Below are 15369 nucleotides of genomic sequence, written 5' to 3'. Positions count from 1 at the left end.
TCCCGTCCAGCCAATTAGCACTCGTGCTGTCCTTGCGATCCGCCCCTTCTCCCGCCGTCCAATCAGAGCCCGCTCCCTGCGTAGCCCCGCCTCCCCGCGCTCTCCCCAATCAGCGCTCGCTCCTCCACGGCCTCGCCACGCCCCCTCTGCTCCCTCCCCCTCGCCCCCCCCCCGCCCAATCCGCGTGCAGCCGCGCCGTCGCCGGGGCGACGCCGATCCCGCCCCCCTCCCCCTTCCGCCCTCCCCGCCGGCCTCCGCGCGGGGCGGGACTTCCGATCCGGCCGCCGTCCAATGGGGACGCGGCGAAGGCGCCTCCGGCCAATGGGAACGCGGGCGGCGGGCGAGGCGGAAGCGCGGCGGCGGGGTCAGAGGGCGTCGCTGTTGATGTTGACACGGGCCCGGCGGCGGCAGCGCCCCCGCCCGCGCTCCACGGCCCGACAGCTCCGGCCTCGCCGCCCCGCCCGTGGGGGGGCCTGGGCGAGGCCCCCCCGGCTCCGCGGGGCCCGCGGGTAGCACCAGCGCCCCCGGCTCCCGGCGCTTCCCGGGCCCGGTGGGGCCTCCCGGTTCCTTCCTCCCCGCCCCGGTCCCTTCCCCGGTCCCGTCCCGTCCTCTCCCCCCCCACCCCACCCCCCCCGGCGCCGCCCCATGCGCGCCCCGCCATGACGATCCTCCCGAAGAAGAAGCCGGTGCCGGCGCCCGACGGCGACGCCGACTCGGGCCCGGACGCCGGCCCAGAGCGCGGAGCTGACGCCGGACCCGAGCGCGGCCCCGGCGGCGTAGGCGAACCCGGCGGCCCCGGCGGCGTCGGGGGACCGAGGCCCAGGGCTTCGCCGCCGCCGCCACTGCGGGGTTGGGCCGGGTTGCCCGCCGCCGGTTCGCCCCCCCCCGCCGGTCCCGGTGGCCCCGGCGGCGGCGGCCCCGGTGCTGGAGACGGGCCCGGGTCTCTGCTGGGGCTGGAGGCGGCGGCGCTGGGGCTGCCCGAGCCCCGAGGGCCCGGCGGAGGCGGAGGCGGCGGCGGTCCCGGCCACAGCAAACGGCGGCGGCGCGGAGGAGCCGGACCCAGCGGCGGCCCCGGAGGCGGAGGCTCCGTTTGCGGCGGCCCCGGCGGGATGGGGCTGGGGATGGGCCCCGGCGGCAGCCCCGGCCCCGACGAGGCGGGAGGCGGCTACAACAGCGAGGACGAGTACGAAGCCGGGCGGGTGGAGATGGACCCGGCCACGGCCGAGCAGGTACGGGGGCTGGGGGGGGGGGAACACACCGGGCCGGGGGGGGTCGGGCTTTGGGGGGGGGGGGGGGTCCCCCGTGTTTCGCCCCCTCCCACCTGTGTGCGTCACACGAGGGTTTTGTCCCCGTCGCGCGTGTCGTGTGTGTGTCGTGTCCCCCCGCCCGTCTCCGCGCTCGTAGCACCCCATCGCGGCGGGATGGGACAGGACCACCCCCCCCCCTCGGTGCGGGTGCCGGCCCCGATCCCGGCTGTGTCTCCAGCAGGAGCACCGGTTCGAGAAGGCGCTGCGGGAGAAGAAAGGCTTCATCATCAAACGCATGAAGGAGGACGGCGCCTGCCTCTTCCGGGCCGTAGGTGAGCCCCGCGCCCCCCCGCACCCCCTCACCCCGGGTGTCCCCATCCCAGCACGGGGCTCCCAGGCAGCCGTGGGGGGGTGGGGGGGCGGCTGACACCCCCCCTTTCTGTGTCCCGTTCCCCCCCCCCGCCACCCGGGTGCCGCCAGCTGACCAGGTGTACGGAGACCAGGACATGCACGAGGTGGTGCGGAAGCACTGCATGGATTATCTGGTGAGGCGCTGGGGGGGACTGGGGGGCACTTGGGGAGCACTGGGATACATTGGGAGGCACTGGGAGGCACTGGGATGTACGCAGAGGCGCTGGGAGGGTGCTCGGAGCGCTGGGGGACAACAACACTGGGTTGCTGGCCCCCCAACGTCCGCGGGGCTCCCCCCACTCGATGTCCCCGGGGCAGCCCCGCAGTGCCGCGACGTCCTTTAACGTCCCCTCGTGCCCCCCCCCCCAGATGAAAAACGCCGATTACTTCTCCAACTACGTGACGGAGGATTTCACCACCTACATCAACCGCAAGCGCAAGAGCACGTGCCACGGGAACCACATCGAGATGCAGGCCATGGCCGAGATGTACAACCGCCCCGTCGAGGTCTACCAGTACGGCACCGGTGCGTGTCCCCGCAGGACCCTGGGGGTGGCGGGAGGGGGGGGGACGACACAGTCCCCGAGGCACCGTGGGGGTTCGCAGGGTGCTGACGTGGGTGTTTTGGGGGCGTCCCTGGGGTTCCTCAGGGTGCTGGAGGGGGGGGGGGTTCCTGCGGTGTGTGGAGTCCCCAGGGTGTATGGGGGAGTCTCTGGGGTGCTGCTGGAGGGGGGGGGGGGTCCCAGGCGTTTGGGGGGGGGGTTCCTGCGGTTCCCCGGGGTGGCGGGGGGGTGCGGCCGTGCTGACGGGGGTGCCCGCAGAGCCCATCAACACCTTCCACGGGATCCAGCACAACGAGGACGAGCCCATCCGGGTCAGCTACCACCGCAACATCCACTACAACTCCGTCGTCAACCCCAACAAGGCCACCATCGGCGTGGGGCTGGGGCTGCCCTCCTTCAAGCCGGGGGTCAGTGGGGCTGGGGGGGTGTCGGGACCCCCATTTCTGTGGGGTGGGGGGTGCCCTCTGTCAGCCCAGGGGGTCAGGGGGGCTTGGGACCCCTATTTCTGTGGGGTGGGGGGTGCCCTCTGTCAGCCCAGGGGGTCAGTGGGGCTGGGGGTTGCTGGGACCCCCATTTCCATGGGGCAGGGGGTGCCCTCCATCAGCCCAGGGGGGCCTGGGACCCCCATTTCCATGGGGCAGGGGGTGCCCTCTGTCATCCCGGGGGGTCTCGGGGGTCCCTGTGGGTCCTGGGGCCTCCCCCTCCCTTCCTGACTGGGTGGAGCCATGGAGGGGGCGTGGCCACATTTCCCCACCTCCCAATGGCTGCCTCTGTCCTGGGGGGTGTGTCCAAGTGAAGCCCCGCCCCCAGCTGTGCCTGTGGGGGGCGTGGCCTATGTGTGTGGGTGTGTCTAACCATTGCCCCGCCCCTGCTGTATTGCCTGGCAGAGCTCGGGGGGCGGAGCCTTTTGGGGTAGGGGCGTGGCCTGGGGTGTGGGGGCGGAGCCTTTTGGGTGGGGGCGTGGCCTGGGGCTGTGGGGGCGTGGCCTGGGGCTGTGGGGGCGTGGCCTATGGTGTCCCCGCCCCCAGCTGGCGGAGCAGTCCCTGATGAAGAGCGCCATCAAGACCTCGGAGGAATCCTGGATCGAGCAGCAGATGCTGGAGGACAAGAAGCGGGCGACCGACTGGGAGGCCACCAACGAGGCCATCGAGGAGCAGGTGGCCCGCGAGTCCTACCTCCAGTGGCTGCGCGACCAGGAGAAGCAAGCCCGGCAGGTGGGGCGCCCCACAAACCCGCACACCCACCCCCCCCCCCCTTCCCCGATCCCTCCCCGGCTGCCCGCCCGCGGCCGGTGGGGGTGACGCGAGGGTCCCCCGCAGCCCCGCAAGGCCAGCGCCACGTGCAGTTCGGCTACGGCGGCGGCGGCCAGCGGTTTGGAGGAGTGGAGCGGGCGTTCGCCGCGACCGCGTAGCGCCGCCCCGTCGCCCGAGCATCCCGGTCTGCACCCCGAGGCGCCCGGTCCCAAGCCCCCCTCGCCCGGCGCCCCACCGCCCGGCAAGCCCCCCTCGCCCTGTGCCCCAGGTGGGTATCTCTGGTGGCTGGGGGGGGGACAAGCGACACAAACTGGGGGCTTATGGGGTGCTGGGAGGGGTCAGCTGGGGTTGAGGACCCCAAACTAGTTGTTAGGGGATGCTGGAGGCCCCAAATTGGCTGCTGGGGGGGGGTCAGGAGCCCCAAACTGGCATTTACGGGGCGCTGGGGGAGCCCAAACTAGATGCTGGAGCCCCAAACTGGGAGTTACGGGGTGCCGGGAGCCCCAGATGGGTTACTGGGGAGGGGGGGCCCAAATGAGCGTAGGAGGGTGCTGGTTGGGGCTGCTGGGGGGCTCAGGGCTGGTGTGCCTGGGTGTCCCCCCCTCAACATGCCTGCCCCCCCCCCAAACCAGGGACCAGCAGCCAGCTGGGGGCGGGTGGGGGCCGGGCCACCCCCCCGTTGGTGTCCCTGTACCCCGCGCTGGAGTGCCGCGCCATCATGCAGCAGATGTCCCCCACCGCCTTCGGTGAGCGGGGAGGGGCTGGACGGGGGGGCTGGGGGGGCTCCGGCTGGGGGTCGGGGAGGTGCAGGGGGGTCTTGGGGGGGGGGGAGTTGAGGGAGATTTAGGGGTGTCGTTGTTGGGGCAGCATGTCTCGGGTTGGGGGGGGGAATCCCAGGTTCAAGGACGTCAGATCACAGTTTTGGGGGTGAGACTTGACTTTTTGGGGTTTCAGCTTGGATTTTGGGGAAAAGGTCTCCACTGGGATGGCTGTCCCCTTTGTGAGGCAATTTCGGGGGGTGGGGGGCCCAGAACCTTCCCTTGAGGGGAAGGTAGCCAAGCTCTGCCCCCCACGTCGGGGCGAATCTGTGGGGTCACGTGCCTCCCCCTTAAACCTTCTCCCCCCCCCCCCCCCAATTTTTGGGGCCCCCTCCCCAGGCCTGAACGACTGGGAGGACGACGAGATCCTGGCGTCGGTGCTGGCCGTCTCGCAGCAGGAGTACCTGGAGACCATGAAGACCTCCCGCCACAGAGACCCCACCGCCGACAAGAGTTGATATTGAACCCCCGGACTGCGCCCCGGCCCCCCCCGCGGCCCCCCCAGGGACCTCTAGGTGCATGGCGGCCCAGGCTGGGGGGGGACATTTTATTTTGGGGAACCCCCCCCTCCCCGCTTTCATGGGACGCCTCCTGGCCGGGGAGGGGAGGGGGACACAGCGCTGGACGCCGCGGGACGAACCTCGGCTATTTTGGGGGGCAGGGGAGAAGCGCCCCCCCCCCCCCTCTAATTACAGCTGGAAGGAAGAAGGGGGGGGACTGGGGGAATGGAGGGGGGAGGGGAAGGTTGGGGGGGGCTCCTATTTTTTTGTAGGGTCTCCCCGTGGGATTTTGCTGTTTGGGGGGTGGGGGTGGGTGTCCCCCTCTCTGCCCCCTGCCCCTCCCGGAGCATCCTGCCCCCCCCCACCCCACCCCCCCAGGGTGAGGGAGGGTGTGGAGTGGGGCTGGGGGTGCTGCCCCCGCCACCCCCTCACCACCCCCCTGTGCCCTGTTATTAAACTGATGCCCAGCAGCCCCCCCCGGCCCCGTCTCTTCATGGGGGGGGTGGGGGGTGCTTAAAACCACCTGGGGGGGGGGGGCAGTTTTGGGGTGACAAGGCCTTGGGGGGGGGGAAGCACCGGGGGAGGGGGTGTCACAAGGCTGTTGGGGGGTAAAGCTCCTTGGGGGGGGAGCGGGGCTGCTTGGGGAGGCCCTGGGCCCCTTTGGTGGGTGCCCGTCACCGTTTTCGGGGGCCCGGGCCCGGTTTTGGGGAGCTCCCCCTCCCCCCGCACCCCGGCCCCCAGCAGGGCGTACCTTCGCCGTTGCCATGGTTGCGCGTCGCGGGGTGATGACGCGAGCGGCGGGAGTCAATCAGCGGTAAGGGCGGGCGCGAGGGGGTGGTGTCACTTCCGGCGCGCGGCGGAGGGAAGAGAGATGGGCGGAGGGATCGGTGTCGGGCTGCGGGCCGGACCGGGGGAAGGCCGCTCCGGGACGCACGGTCCAGCCCCCCCCCCGCCCCGTTCTCGCGGTCGCCCCTTGGCGGCTCGTTTTGGGGCCAAAAAGGCGTTTTTTAGCGCTTACAGTTGCTGACGAGGGGCGACGAACGGTGGCTTTGCTCGCCCTGTCCAGGCGATAGTACGTGGGCTGGGGGATACTGGGGCTGTCGGGGGGTTCTGTCGCGATACGGAGTGTATCGCGGAGGCTCCCAGGGGTTTGGGGCTCGTTATATCGCGACAAAACGCTGCTGGAAGCTCCCGGTAGCGGGCGCTAGGGCCGGCGCCGTGCCATCTCCATGGCGACGGGTGGGCGTGGCAAGAGGGGGCGGGGACACTTCCCTGACTAGGCTTCCCATTGGTCCGTCGGCGGCCTCGGGGATTTCCCTCCCGCCCGCCCTTAGCCCGTAGGGGAGGGCGGCGCATGCGCAGAGCGGGACGCTCGCGGCATGGAGCTGCGCGGGGGGGCGGCGGCGGGCGCGAGGACCGGTGAGGGAAATGCCGGGGGGGGGGGGGAAGCGGCGCCGGGGGCGGGGGGGGGATGTGAGGGAAAAGCGGGCGGTCTCTGCCCGGGGAGACTACGGGGAGTCCGGGGAGGTGCTGAGGGGAAAGCGGGGGGGGGGGTTATGAGGGGAAAGTGGGGGGTCTCGGGGCCGGGGGGGGTGGTTTGAGGGGGATCGTGAGGGAAAACTGGCCGGGGGGGGTCCCGAGAGCGGGTTTTGAGGGGGGTTCTGAGGAGAAACTGGTGATTCCCGAGGCGGGAAGGGTGTTGAGGGGTCCCCGAGCGGTTTGTGAGGGGAACGGGGGGGGGGGGGGGGGGGTTGAGGGGGATCGTGAGGGAAAACTGGGGCTCCCGGTGGGTTTTGAGGGGTTCCGAGGGAATTTCTGGGAAGAACGAGTTCCTGGGCCAGGGGATCCCGGGGGGAAGGGGGATAGGGGGTTCCCAGGGGGGTTCTGAGGAGAACCCGGCGGTTCCCGGCCCTGGGGGGGTTCTGATGGGACAAGGTGGGCCTTGGGGCTGGGGGGAATACGGGGTCCCTGTGAGGTCTGCTGGGGGGAGCCCCCCTATAGCCCCCCGACATTCTCCCCAGATCCAGGCAAAAGAAAGAAAAAGCGCAAAAAGGACAAAAAACAGAAACCGCCGCCACGGTGAGGGGTGATACAGCGGGGTCATGACCCTGAGCCCCTTAGGGATGGGGGAGGTGGAGCTTTTGGGGTGTCCCTGTTCCCCGGGGGGACAAGCATAGCCCCCTGTTTGGGGGGGGGAGGCACATTCCCAGGGCCACCCCTCCCCCTGGCAGGGCTATTTTTAACCCTGCGGTGCCAGGGGCCATGAGGTCATTGCTATTTTGGGGGGGTGATGTCCCAGGATGCCTCGCAACCCCCACGCTCCAGCCTGGGGGGGCCTCTGGGACCTCCCAGTACTCTCCTGGGACCACCCACCCCCCCCTTTTCCCCCTGTGGGACCCCCCACCGGCCTCGGTGTCTCCCAGGGACGCAGAGCCCTGGGGCGTGCGGGGACACTTGGGTTCCCAGCCAGGCTCTCCCCCCGCCAGGACCCCCAGCCCCCCCGAGGATGCGTCCCCAGAGACCCCCCCTCCCCTGCCCCCGCTGTCGGAGGGGCTGCTGGGCTCTGACGAAGGGGAGCAGGAGGACCCCCGGGACTACTGCAAAGGTGGGGGCACCCAGACGCCCGGATGCACGGCGGGGGGGGTGGGTGGGTGGGCAGCACCCAGGTACCAGAGCGCTGCTGTGTCGTTGTGTCGTGTCCCCCCCCCCCCAAAGGCGGGTATTACCCCGTGCGGATCGGAGACCTCTTCAACGGGCGCTACCACGTGGTGCGCAAGCTGGGCTGGGGGCACTTCTCCACCGTCTGGCTCTGCTGGGACATCCGGTGAGTGCCCGGGACCCCCGGGAGGGTGGGTGGGTTTGGGGGGCCCCCCCCCCCCCCCCCCGACTCCTGGGTCCCCTTTGCAGGCGGAAGCGGTTCGTGGCGCTGAAGGTGGTGAAGAGCGCGCCCCAATACACCGAGACGGCCCTGGATGAGATCAAGCTGCTGAAATGCGTGAGTGCACCCGGCTGCCCCCCCCCCCCCCCCAAACTGGGGACCCCCCCCCGCCTCCTCCAACCCCTCCCCGGGGCCCCCCCAGGTCCGTGACTCCGACCCCAGCGACCCCAAGCGCGAGAACATCGTGCAGCTCATCGACGACTTCAAGATCTCGGGGGTCAACGGCGTCCGTATCCTTCCGGGGGTCACCTCCCCGGGGCGGGGGGGTGTCGGTCCTGGGCGGGGGGGGCCCCCACATCCCCCTGCCCTGGGGGAGGGGGGTCCCAGGTGTCTGGGGTACTCCTTGACCCCCCCAGACGTGTGCATGGTGCTGGAGGTGCTGGGCCACCAGCTCCTGCGCTGGATCATCAAGTCCAACTACCAGGGGCTGCCCCTGCCCTGCGTCAAGAGCATCGTGCGGCAGGTGAGGGGGGGCCCCTGCATCCCCCCGGGACCCCCAAATCCCTGTGGGACCCCGAGTCCTGCCCTGGGCCCTCCTGATCCCCCCCCCGCACGGACCCCTGGTGTTCCCCGGAGCCCCCCAACGTCCACATGGGACCCAAATGTCCCCCCTGGAGCCCCCCAAATCCTCTCAGTATACCTGTGGGACCCCAAACATCCTTCCCACCCCCCCAAAATCCATTCTGGGACCCTCCAAGTGTTCTCTCTGGTGCCCCCCCAAAACTGTCCCGTACCCCCATATCCACTGGAGGCCCCGAGTACCCCTAAACATCCTCGAGACCCCCAGATCCCCCCCCCATTCCCCTGCACGGGATGCCAGCGGGCCTCGGGGACGCCGTGACGGAGGGTTGCCGCCCCCCCCCCCCACCCCACCCCTTCCCGATTTGGGGGTGCTCCCCCCCCACCACCCCCAAACCGCGTTGGGGCGCAGGTGCTGGAGGGGCTGGACTACCTGCACACCAAGTGCAAGATCATCCACACCGACATCAAGCCCGAGAACGTGCTGCTGCGCGTCGGGGAGCCCTTCGTGCGGCAGCTGGCGGCCGAGGCCGCGCGATGGGCCCGGGGGGGCGGCCCCCCCCAGAGCGCAGGTACTGCCCCCCGCGGTGGGGCGCGGCTGGGACCCCCTGTGGGGTGTGGGGGTGTGGGGGGGGCCGCTCCGATTCCCCCTGTCCCCCCTTTCCCTCTCTGCAGTGAGCTCCGCGCCGCAGGACGTCCCCGTGAGTGTCGCCTCGCGCGCCCGCGTGACTTCACGCGTCTCCTCGCCTGCGCCCCCCCCGCCCCCCGCCCCCCCTTCCCGCACGGCTGCTCCCGCGCGGCGCTTTGCGCCCCCCAACCCCTCGCGGGACCCCCACACCGCTCCCCCGCGGCAGGAGCGGCTCTCCCGCGCCCAGCGGAGACGGCGGCGGCGGCGGCGGCGACGGCAGAGCCGCCTCCTGGCCCAGCGCCTGCAGGACCTGGAGCACCTGCGGGAGATGGGGGGGTCACCGGGGGCCCCCGAAAACGCCGGTCAGTGCTCGGGGTGTGTGGGGGGGGGAGGTGTTGGGGTGTTGACGTGGGGATCCCTGCCTCCCTTTGGGGGGGCTGCTGGGATCTGGGGGGGGCTCAGGGTTTGCTCCCTCCCGCAGACACGCCCCCCTTGGACCCCGACGAAGGGGGCACCCCCCCCAGCGGCGCCTCCTCCTCGGGGGTGCACACCCTGCGGGCCGGCGGCTCCAGCGACGGGCTCTCGGGGGGCTCCTCCGCCTCGGGGGGGGGCCCCCCCCGCCGCCCCCCCAGCCCCAGCTCTGCCTCCGACTCCCTCCTCACGCCCACCTCCAGCTCCCTCATCTCGGGGGGCTCAGGGGGGGCCCCCATCCCCCTCGGTCAGCGGGGGGGCCCAGGGGGATATTGGGGGGCAAGGGGGGTGGGTGGGGAGGGAATTTTGGGGGGAGTTGGGGGGCAGGTGGGGGTGGAGGGTGGAATTGGGGGGCAGCAGGGTTGCAGGGGTGAGGTTGGGGGGGGCAACTGGGGGGACGGGGGGATATTGGGGGCAGGGGGGGTGGAAGGTGATGGGGGGAGTTGGGAGAAGTTGGGGGGTGCTGGGGTGCTCTTGGGGGCGGGGGGTCTGCCAGGGGTGGAGGGCGGGGGGGGGGGGGCATTGGGGTGCCTCCGCTGATGTCCCCACTGCTGCCACGCAGGTGGGGGGGTGCCGGGGGGGCAGGAGAACCCCCTGGACCCCCGCTGCGCCCCTCGACTGCGCGTCAAGATCGCCGACCTGGGCAACGGCTGCTGGGTGGTGAGGGGGCACCGGGGGATGGACGGGGGGGTAGGGGGCGAGGTTGGGGGCGGTGGGGGGGTTTGGGGGTGCCCCCCCCCCTCCCCTCCCCGGAGGTGACGCACCGGCCGCCCGCAGCACCGGCACTTCACCGAGGACATCCAGACGCGCCAGTACCGGGCCCTGGAGGTGCTGCTGGGGGCCGGCTACGGGCCCCCCGCCGACATCTGGAGCACCGCCTGCATGGTGAGGGGCCCTGCCCCACGGCCTGCCCCACGGCCTGCCCCACGGCCGGCCCCACACACCCCTCCCCTGTGCCCCCAGGCCTTCGAGCTGGCGACCGGCGATTACCTCTTCGAGCCCCACTCCGGGGAGGACTACAGCAGGGATGAGGGTGGGCGGGGCCTGGGGAGAGGGGGCGGGGCCTGGGGAGAGGGGGCGGGGCCTGGGGAGAGGGGGCGGGGCCTGGGGAGAGGGTGGAATGGGCTGGAAGGGGCGGGGCCTGGGGAGAGGGGGCGGGGCCTGGGGAGAGGGTGGAGTGGGCTGGAAGGGGCGGGGCCTGGGGAGAGGGGGCGGGGCCTGGGGAGAGGGTGGAGTGGGCTGGAAGGGGCGGGGCCTGGGGAGAGGGGGCGGGGCCTGGGGAGAGGGTGGAGTGGGCTGGAAGGGGCGGGGCCTGGGGGGCGGGGCCTGGGGAGAGGGGGCAGGGCCTCCGGCAGCTGGATGGGGTGGAGTGGGCTGGAAGGGGCGGGGCCTGGGGGAGAGGGGGCGGGGCCTCAGGCAGCTGGATGGGGTGGAGTGTGCTGGAAGGGGGCGGGGCCTGGGGGAGAGGGGGCGGGGCCTGGGGAGAGGGTGGGGTGGGCTGGAAGGGGCGGGGCCTGGGGAGAAGGGGGCGGGGCCTCAGGCAGCTGGATGGGGTGGAGTGGGCTGGAAGGGGCGGGGCCTGGGAGAGAAGGGGCGGGGCCTCAGGCAGCCGGGTGGGTGGGGAGGCCTGTGAAAGGGGCGGGGCCTGACGCGCCCCTCCCCCCAGACCACATCGCCCACGTGATCGAGCTGCTGGGGGAGATCCCGCGTCACGTGGCGCTGGGCGGGCGCTATTCCCGGGAGTTCTTCAACCGCCGCGGTGAGGGGCGGGGCTAGGGGAGGGGGCGGGGCTGTGGGGGGCGTGTCCTACGGCTGGGTGGTGACGCACACCCCCTCCCCCCCCGGCCCCGCCCCGCAGGGGAGCTGCGGCACATCCGGCACCTGCGGCCCTGGGGGCTGCGGGCCGTGCTGCAGGAGAAGTACGAGTGGCCCCGGGGGGCGGCCGCCGCCTTCGCCCGCTTCCTGCGGCCCATGCTGGCCTTCGAGCCCGCCCACCGCGCCACCGCCGCCCAGTGCCTGCACCACCCCTGGCTCCGCCCCTAGCCCCGCCCCCCCGAGTGTGAATAAAGGCGTGGCACAGCTGGGGTCCTTCTTCGGGGGGGGGGGGGGGGTGTGTGGTGGTGGTTTATTGGGGGTCCCCGACCGCCATGGGGACCCCAGCGTCCGGCCGCCCTCCGGGCTAGGCGCGGGAGAGGTGGGAGATGATGCTCTGCACCGCGCCCGAGGTCGTGCCCTGTCCCCCGATGTCGGGTGTGTGCGTCTGTGGGCGGAGCCAGCCGTGAGGGCGGGGCTTGCCTTGGCCCCTCCCCCTGTGGGTGAGGCCTCGTGTCCTTTTGGGGGGGGGGGGGGGGCCAGGACTTACCCGGGGGTCGTCCAAGGAGGCAAGGACGGCCTGGCGGATGGTGGAGGCGTGGCTGTGCAGCCTGGGGGAGGGACAGCCCGACGCCACGCCCACATCAGCAAGCCCCACCCACAGGGCGTGACCCACCCCTTGAAACCCCGCCCCCAAGGTGGAGGCCCCGCCCCCCCAAGCCCCGCCCACCGGAGGTGGTCCAGCATCATGCAGGCGGCGAGCAGGGCGGCCGTGGGGTTGGCGATGTTGCGGTTGGCGATGCTCTTCCCCGTGTTACGTGTCGCCTGCGGGGGGGGGGGGGGGGGCAGGGGGTGATTGGGGGGACCCCCGCGTCCCCGTCAGCACCCCCAGCCCCCCCCCCCCAACCCGGTGCTTCCCCCAGGGCCCTCCCTGCACCCAGACACCCCCCCCCCAGCAGCCCCATGGTGGCTGTAACCGGGGGCAGGGTCCCCCCCCCCGGCCCAGGCACCCCCAGGACCCACGGTCTCGAAGACGGCGTAGTCGTGGCCGTAGTTGGCGCCGGGAACGAGGCCGGGGCCCCCCACCAGCCCGGCGCAGACGTTGTTGACGATGTTGCCGTAGAGGTTGGGCATCACCATCACGTCGAACTGCTGTGGGCGCGACACCAGCTGGGGAGAGGGAAGGGTTAACCGGGCTTACTGGGGTTACTGGGATTAGCTGGGGGGGGGTGGCGGGGGCGCAGGGCCCACCTGCATGGTGGTGTTGTCCACGATCATGCTGTTGAAGGTGATCTCGGGGTACTCGGCCGCCACCTCCTTGCAGCACTGCAGGAACAGGCCGTCCCCCAGCTTCCTGCAGGGACCCGGGGGGGGTCAGCGGGCACCCGGCCACCCTCCCGGTGGGTGTCGTGGGTGTCCCGTGGTGTGTGTCCCCCCCTCCCCGCCCCTGACGCACATGATGTTGGCCTTGTGGACGGCGGTGACGGAGCGGCGGGCGGCGGCGCGGGCCAGGCGGAAGGCGTAGTGCGCGATGCGGCGCGAGCGGCCGGCCGTGATGATCTTCAGGCTCTCCACCACCCCCGCCACGCTCTGGGGACAAAGGGGGGGGGGGGTGAGTGGGCGGGGCCAGGCTGGGGAGGGGCGGGGCTACAGGGAGCAACCAGCCTGTGGGCGGGGGCTGAGGCCCTGGGGGCGTGGCCAGAGGGATGTGGGGGGTATGGCCAGGGTGCTGTACCCAGAGCAATGCAATGGGCAGTGCTGGGGGGGCGTGGCCATGCGGGGGGCGTGGCCATGGGGGGCGTGGCCAGAGCAATGCAATGGGCAGTGCTGCCGGGGGGGCGTGGCCCCGTGGGGGGCGTGGCCATGCGGGGGGCGTGGCCATGGGGGGGGCGTGGCCCACCTCGTGCTCCAGGCTGCTGTACTCGCCCTCGGTGTTCTCCCGCACGATGAGGATGTCGATGTCGCGGTGACGCGTCTCCACCCCGGGCAGGCTCTGGCAGTGGATGACGTTGGCGTACAGGTCCAGGCTGGTCCTGCCACACCATGACGGACAGGTCAGGCTCCGCCCCTCGGCCACGCACCCCCTCCCAGTGCTCCCAGTTCCCCCCCGCTCTCACCGGATGAGGTTGTTACGGGACTTGTGGCTGGGCGGGAGGTTGTGGTTGGTCTCAATGTTCCCTGGGGAGGGGACGCAGATGGGGGTCAGGGGGTTCCAGGGGTGGGGGGGGGTGGGGGGCAGGGGGGTCCCCAGCCCCGTGCTCGCTCACCCTTGAGGGCGACGCCGTTGCGGCGGATGGCCATGATGGCGTTGTGCACGTCGTCCTCGGGCGCCTCGGCACTGACGCGCACCTCCTCGAAGTCCACGGGCACGCAGGCGTGCCTGGGGGCGGGGAACAGCCTGGGTCCCATGGACAGCCCGGATGCCTGGGCCGACGGCGGGGAGGGGAGGGGGGCACCCACCTGAAAACCTCCTTGACATGCAGCATCAGTTCGGGGCCGATGCCGTCACCGGGGATCAGCGTCACGGTGTGGCGGCCCCCATACTTGGCGGGGGGCGGCTGTGGGGGCACCAGGGGGGTGAGGACCCAGATGTTTGGGCCCCCGTCCCCCTCCTTGACCCCCCCCCCCGCCTCCCCCATCCCCTTCCTGGGCAACTCAGGCATCCATGCACCCACCATGCAGATCCATGCATGCTCCCCCCCCCATGCTTTTGGGGTCCCCCCCACCCCGGGTTCCCCACTCCCCAAGCCTGGCCATACTCACGATGCTGGGCTGCTGCGGGGGCGAGCGGCCATGGCACGGGGGAGAAACAGGGGCAGTTAGTCGTGGTGCCGGCAAACGGGGAAGGTGTGGAGAGGGAAAGAGCGACGCCGCCCCCACCCCCCCGCCCCGCCAAGCCCACCCCCCCAAATCCACACAGCAAGAACAGCATGCTCCCCCCGCGCAGGCCCCTGCACCCCAGCTGTGACCCCCACACACACCCCAAAACAGGGGGCTCACAGCCCCCGCCACATCCCAGCCTCAATGCAGAGGCCGAGGGGGGGGTGCCCAAGCCTCTCCCCCCCCCGCCAGGGGACAGGGTAGGGTTGGGGACCCCCACCCCAGGACAGGGTCAGCCTCATGGTCCCTGCGACCCCACTCTCTGCCCCCCACCCCCCTGAGTGTTGGGGGGGTTTGGGGGGGGGGGTGGTGTCCCCCCGTGTTGTGCCCCCCCCCCCAGGAAAGGGCACTTACAGGTGGGAGGTGGCGCCGCTCGGCATCATGGGAAATCCAGGCCTGTGGAGGGCAGGGCGAGGTCACCGCCTGGGTGTCCCCACTCCCGCAGGCAGCCCCAGATGCCTCATTAACGCCGCTGCTGCTAATTAGGGTCTGGGGGGGCCCCGGGGGCTGCCCCCCCCCCCACCTTCGGCCAACCGCGGAGGATTCTGGGATCGAGCACCGACACCCCCCCCAGGGGCTTAAGGCACACGGCCCCACCCCCCCTAGAAATATCAACCAATCAGCGAGGAAGGCGCTGCCCCGCCCCGCCCACTCGCTCGGAATACAGCCAATCAGCATTCGCTAGGCCGGGCGGCTCCATCGCGGGAGCCAACCAGAGTACGTGCGCCTCACGGCTAGGCCCGCCCCGCCCCCAATCAGATCGCCGCACTCCGCCCGCGCACCGCCCCTCCCGCGAGCTGGCCAATCAGAACGCAGCACTACGTCCCCACCGCGGGGCCCGCCGCCCGGTTCCCGAGGGGCCCGGTGGAGGGGTAGGACCGTCCCGCCGCCCCGCCCGCGGCCCTTGGCACTCACCGGGCGCTGCCCCAGCATAGCCGGTACCCAGAGCCGCCGCGCCGCTGCCAGTGCCGCCGCCATGGCTGTTCTCCGCGATGGCAGCCGCGCCGCTCTCGCGAGATGTGGAAGAGACCGCGGGGGTGGGGTGTGTGGAGCGAGATCTCGCGAGAGTTCCCCGCGCTTTCCCTCGCGCCGCCGGCAGCGCCACAGAAGTCGCGGCGGCCATTTTGTGCCTGGGAGGCGCGGGGCTGCGGCGGCGGCGCATGCGCGGGACTCTCTCAGATTCGTCTCAGACGGGCGCGGGAGAGGCGGTGCCGCCCGCCATTTTGTCCCGGACCGAACGTCGCCCGTGGGTGGAGCCCTTTCCCGAGCAGCACTTCATCCCCGTTTTGGGCCGGTAAAAAAAAAAAAAAAATTAAAAAAAAAAAAATT

General features: G+C 72.0%; 3 protein-coding genes across 6 annotated transcripts; 2 read left to right on the top strand and 1 right to left on the bottom strand.

The window, feature by feature from the left end:
* Positions 1-339: 339 nt before the first annotated feature.
* OTUD5 (OTU deubiquitinase 5) lies at positions 340-5005 on the top strand. 3 transcript variants are annotated; one of them, XM_054808589.1, is made up of 9 exons: positions 341-1229; positions 1489-1579; positions 1728-1792; positions 2028-2184; positions 2480-2628; positions 3250-3435; positions 3541-3742; positions 4107-4220; positions 4632-5005. In XM_054808589.1, exons 1-9 carry the CDS (start codon positions 660-662, stop codon positions 4748-4750), a joined length of 1653 nt encoding a protein of 550 aa, XP_054664564.1. In that variant the 5' UTR covers positions 341-659; the 3' UTR covers positions 4751-5005. The 3 variants fall into 3 exon arrangements, with proteins under 3 accessions (XP_054664565.1, XP_054664564.1, XP_054664563.1); XM_054808588.1 differs by having other exon boundaries at positions 342-1229; positions 1486-1579; XM_054808590.1 differs by lacking the exon at positions 4107-4220 and having other exon boundaries at positions 340-1229; positions 1486-1579.
* A 1112-nt stretch (positions 5006-6117) lies between these two features.
* On the top strand, positions 6118-11427 carry SRPK3 (SRSF protein kinase 3). Of its 2 annotated transcripts, none has more exons than XM_054808622.1 (16): positions 6118-6211; positions 6814-6871; positions 7216-7397; positions 7508-7616; positions 7700-7787; positions 7873-7960; positions 8087-8193; positions 8662-8821; positions 8925-8950; positions 9104-9239; positions 9359-9595; positions 9911-10008; positions 10126-10233; positions 10312-10381; positions 11015-11107; positions 11207-11427. In XM_054808622.1, the coding sequence occupies exons 1-16, from the start codon at positions 6172-6174 to the stop codon at positions 11389-11391; spliced, it is 1785 nt and encodes a 594-aa protein (XP_054664597.1). In that variant the 5' UTR covers positions 6118-6171; the 3' UTR covers positions 11392-11427. The 2 variants fall into 2 exon arrangements, with proteins under 2 accessions (XP_054664597.1, XP_054664598.1); XM_054808623.1 differs by having other exon boundaries at positions 6132-6211; positions 7279-7397.
* Positions 11428-11434: 7 nt separating this feature from the next.
* Positions 11435-15335, bottom strand: IDH3G (isocitrate dehydrogenase (NAD(+)) 3 non-catalytic subunit gamma). The gene is made up of 12 exons (XM_054808624.1): positions 14956-15335; positions 14395-14436; positions 13621-13718; positions 13428-13540; positions 13278-13338; positions 13061-13193; positions 12617-12750; positions 12412-12514; positions 12184-12330; positions 11891-11985; positions 11711-11771; positions 11435-11608 (listed from the first exon to the last, which is right to left on the bottom strand). The coding sequence occupies exons 1-12, from the start codon at positions 15016-15018 to the stop codon at positions 11528-11530; spliced, it is 1131 nt and encodes a 376-aa protein (XP_054664599.1). The 5' UTR covers positions 15019-15335; the 3' UTR covers positions 11435-11527.
* Positions 15336-15369: the final 34 nt, after the last annotated feature.

This window comes from Grus americana, chromosome 38 (genome assembly GCF_028858705.1).
Source record: "Grus americana isolate bGruAme1 chromosome 38, bGruAme1.mat, whole genome shotgun sequence".
NCBI classification, from domain to species: domain Eukaryota; kingdom Metazoa; phylum Chordata; class Aves; order Gruiformes; family Gruidae; genus Grus; species Grus americana.
Note: the sequence above shows the minus strand (reverse complement) of the source record. Positions and strands in the feature narration are given on the sequence as shown.